The following is a 968-nucleotide window of genomic DNA, read 5'->3' as shown; positions in this document are numbered from 1 at the left end:
CGCCGGCGGAGCGAGGGCTGCCTTGGCTGCGCAGCGTGATTGATTTTCTGCTTTTCTTCTAAACTCTTCTTCCAGGGAGAGGCTAGTGGGAACAGGCCGAGCTGGATGGATGGGTATGGGGAGAGGGGCAGGACGATCAGCCCTGGGATTCTGGCCGACCCTCGCCTTCCTGCTCTGCAGCTTCCCCGCAGCTTTCAAATACTAGAAATTCAGGTTTCCAGAACTCAGACTTTGTGTACAAAGCCTTGGAATGAAGAGAATAGTGTTTATGTTTAGAAATTAAGGCTGATTGGCTTTGGCGTTGTCTGTGTGAATCACAGAGAATGCTGAAGATCCAAGAATATACTTCCAAGAAAACTGTCAAATTGGGCTAAATTCTTAAAATACACGATGATAGTTCCCAGAAATGATTAAGAACGTGTAGGAAACACTTCATGCACACATAACAAGATTTTGAATAAACTTACTGCCGTATTCAATCAAGGAGGTTTCCAGTGGAATCTTGAAATGATGAAAATAATGGTGATATTGACAATTCCGGCTACTTCAGGTGGCGTTTTCACGGAAATGTGCGCCCTCGCCACGGCCCCCGAGCGGGTCGCCGGCGCCCCCCTTGGGGGACCTGGCCTCCCATCTCCTCTGGTCTTTGTTTCTCCCGCTCCCCGCGGAAGGCGCGATGGATGCCCGGGGAACTCCAGAGGGGGGACCCTACTCGGGCTGCACTGAAAAGAAGCCAGTCGGAAGGGTCCCTTGGGCCGGAGGTGCCTCCGAACTTCCCAGAAAGAGGGGAGACCAGGGACGCGCCCTTGGGAGGCCCTGGAGGGAGGGGCGCAGGGGAGGCACGGGCTCTGAGCATGGGGGTGTGTGGGTTTGTAATCAGGCAGACCTGCCTCCAGTGGGTTGTCTCCAGTTACTCTCTCTTAACTTACTTGGTAGAGTGACTGTGAGGAGCAAGAGAGAAAATATGC

General features: G+C 52.9%; 1 protein-coding gene across 1 annotated transcript in view; it reads left to right on the top strand.

Moving 5' to 3' along the window:
• The first annotated feature begins 6 nt into the window (after window positions 1-6).
• Window positions 7-968, top strand: part of RGMA (repulsive guidance molecule family member a) — a 17,158-nt gene continuing 16,196 nt past the window's right edge. The window contains exon 1 of the mRNA XM_006771790.1: window positions 7-187. Coding sequence (XP_006771853.1) covers window positions 110-187 — 78 coding nt within the window. The 5' untranslated portion in view covers window positions 7-109. The remainder of the gene's footprint in view (window positions 188-968) is intronic.

This window comes from Myotis davidii, unplaced genomic scaffold, assembly GCF_000327345.1.
Source record: "Myotis davidii unplaced genomic scaffold, ASM32734v1 scaffold164, whole genome shotgun sequence".
Classification (NCBI taxonomy): Eukaryota; Metazoa; Chordata; class Mammalia; order Chiroptera; family Vespertilionidae; genus Myotis; species Myotis davidii.
Note: the sequence above shows the minus strand (reverse complement) of the source record. Positions and strands in the feature narration are given on the sequence as shown.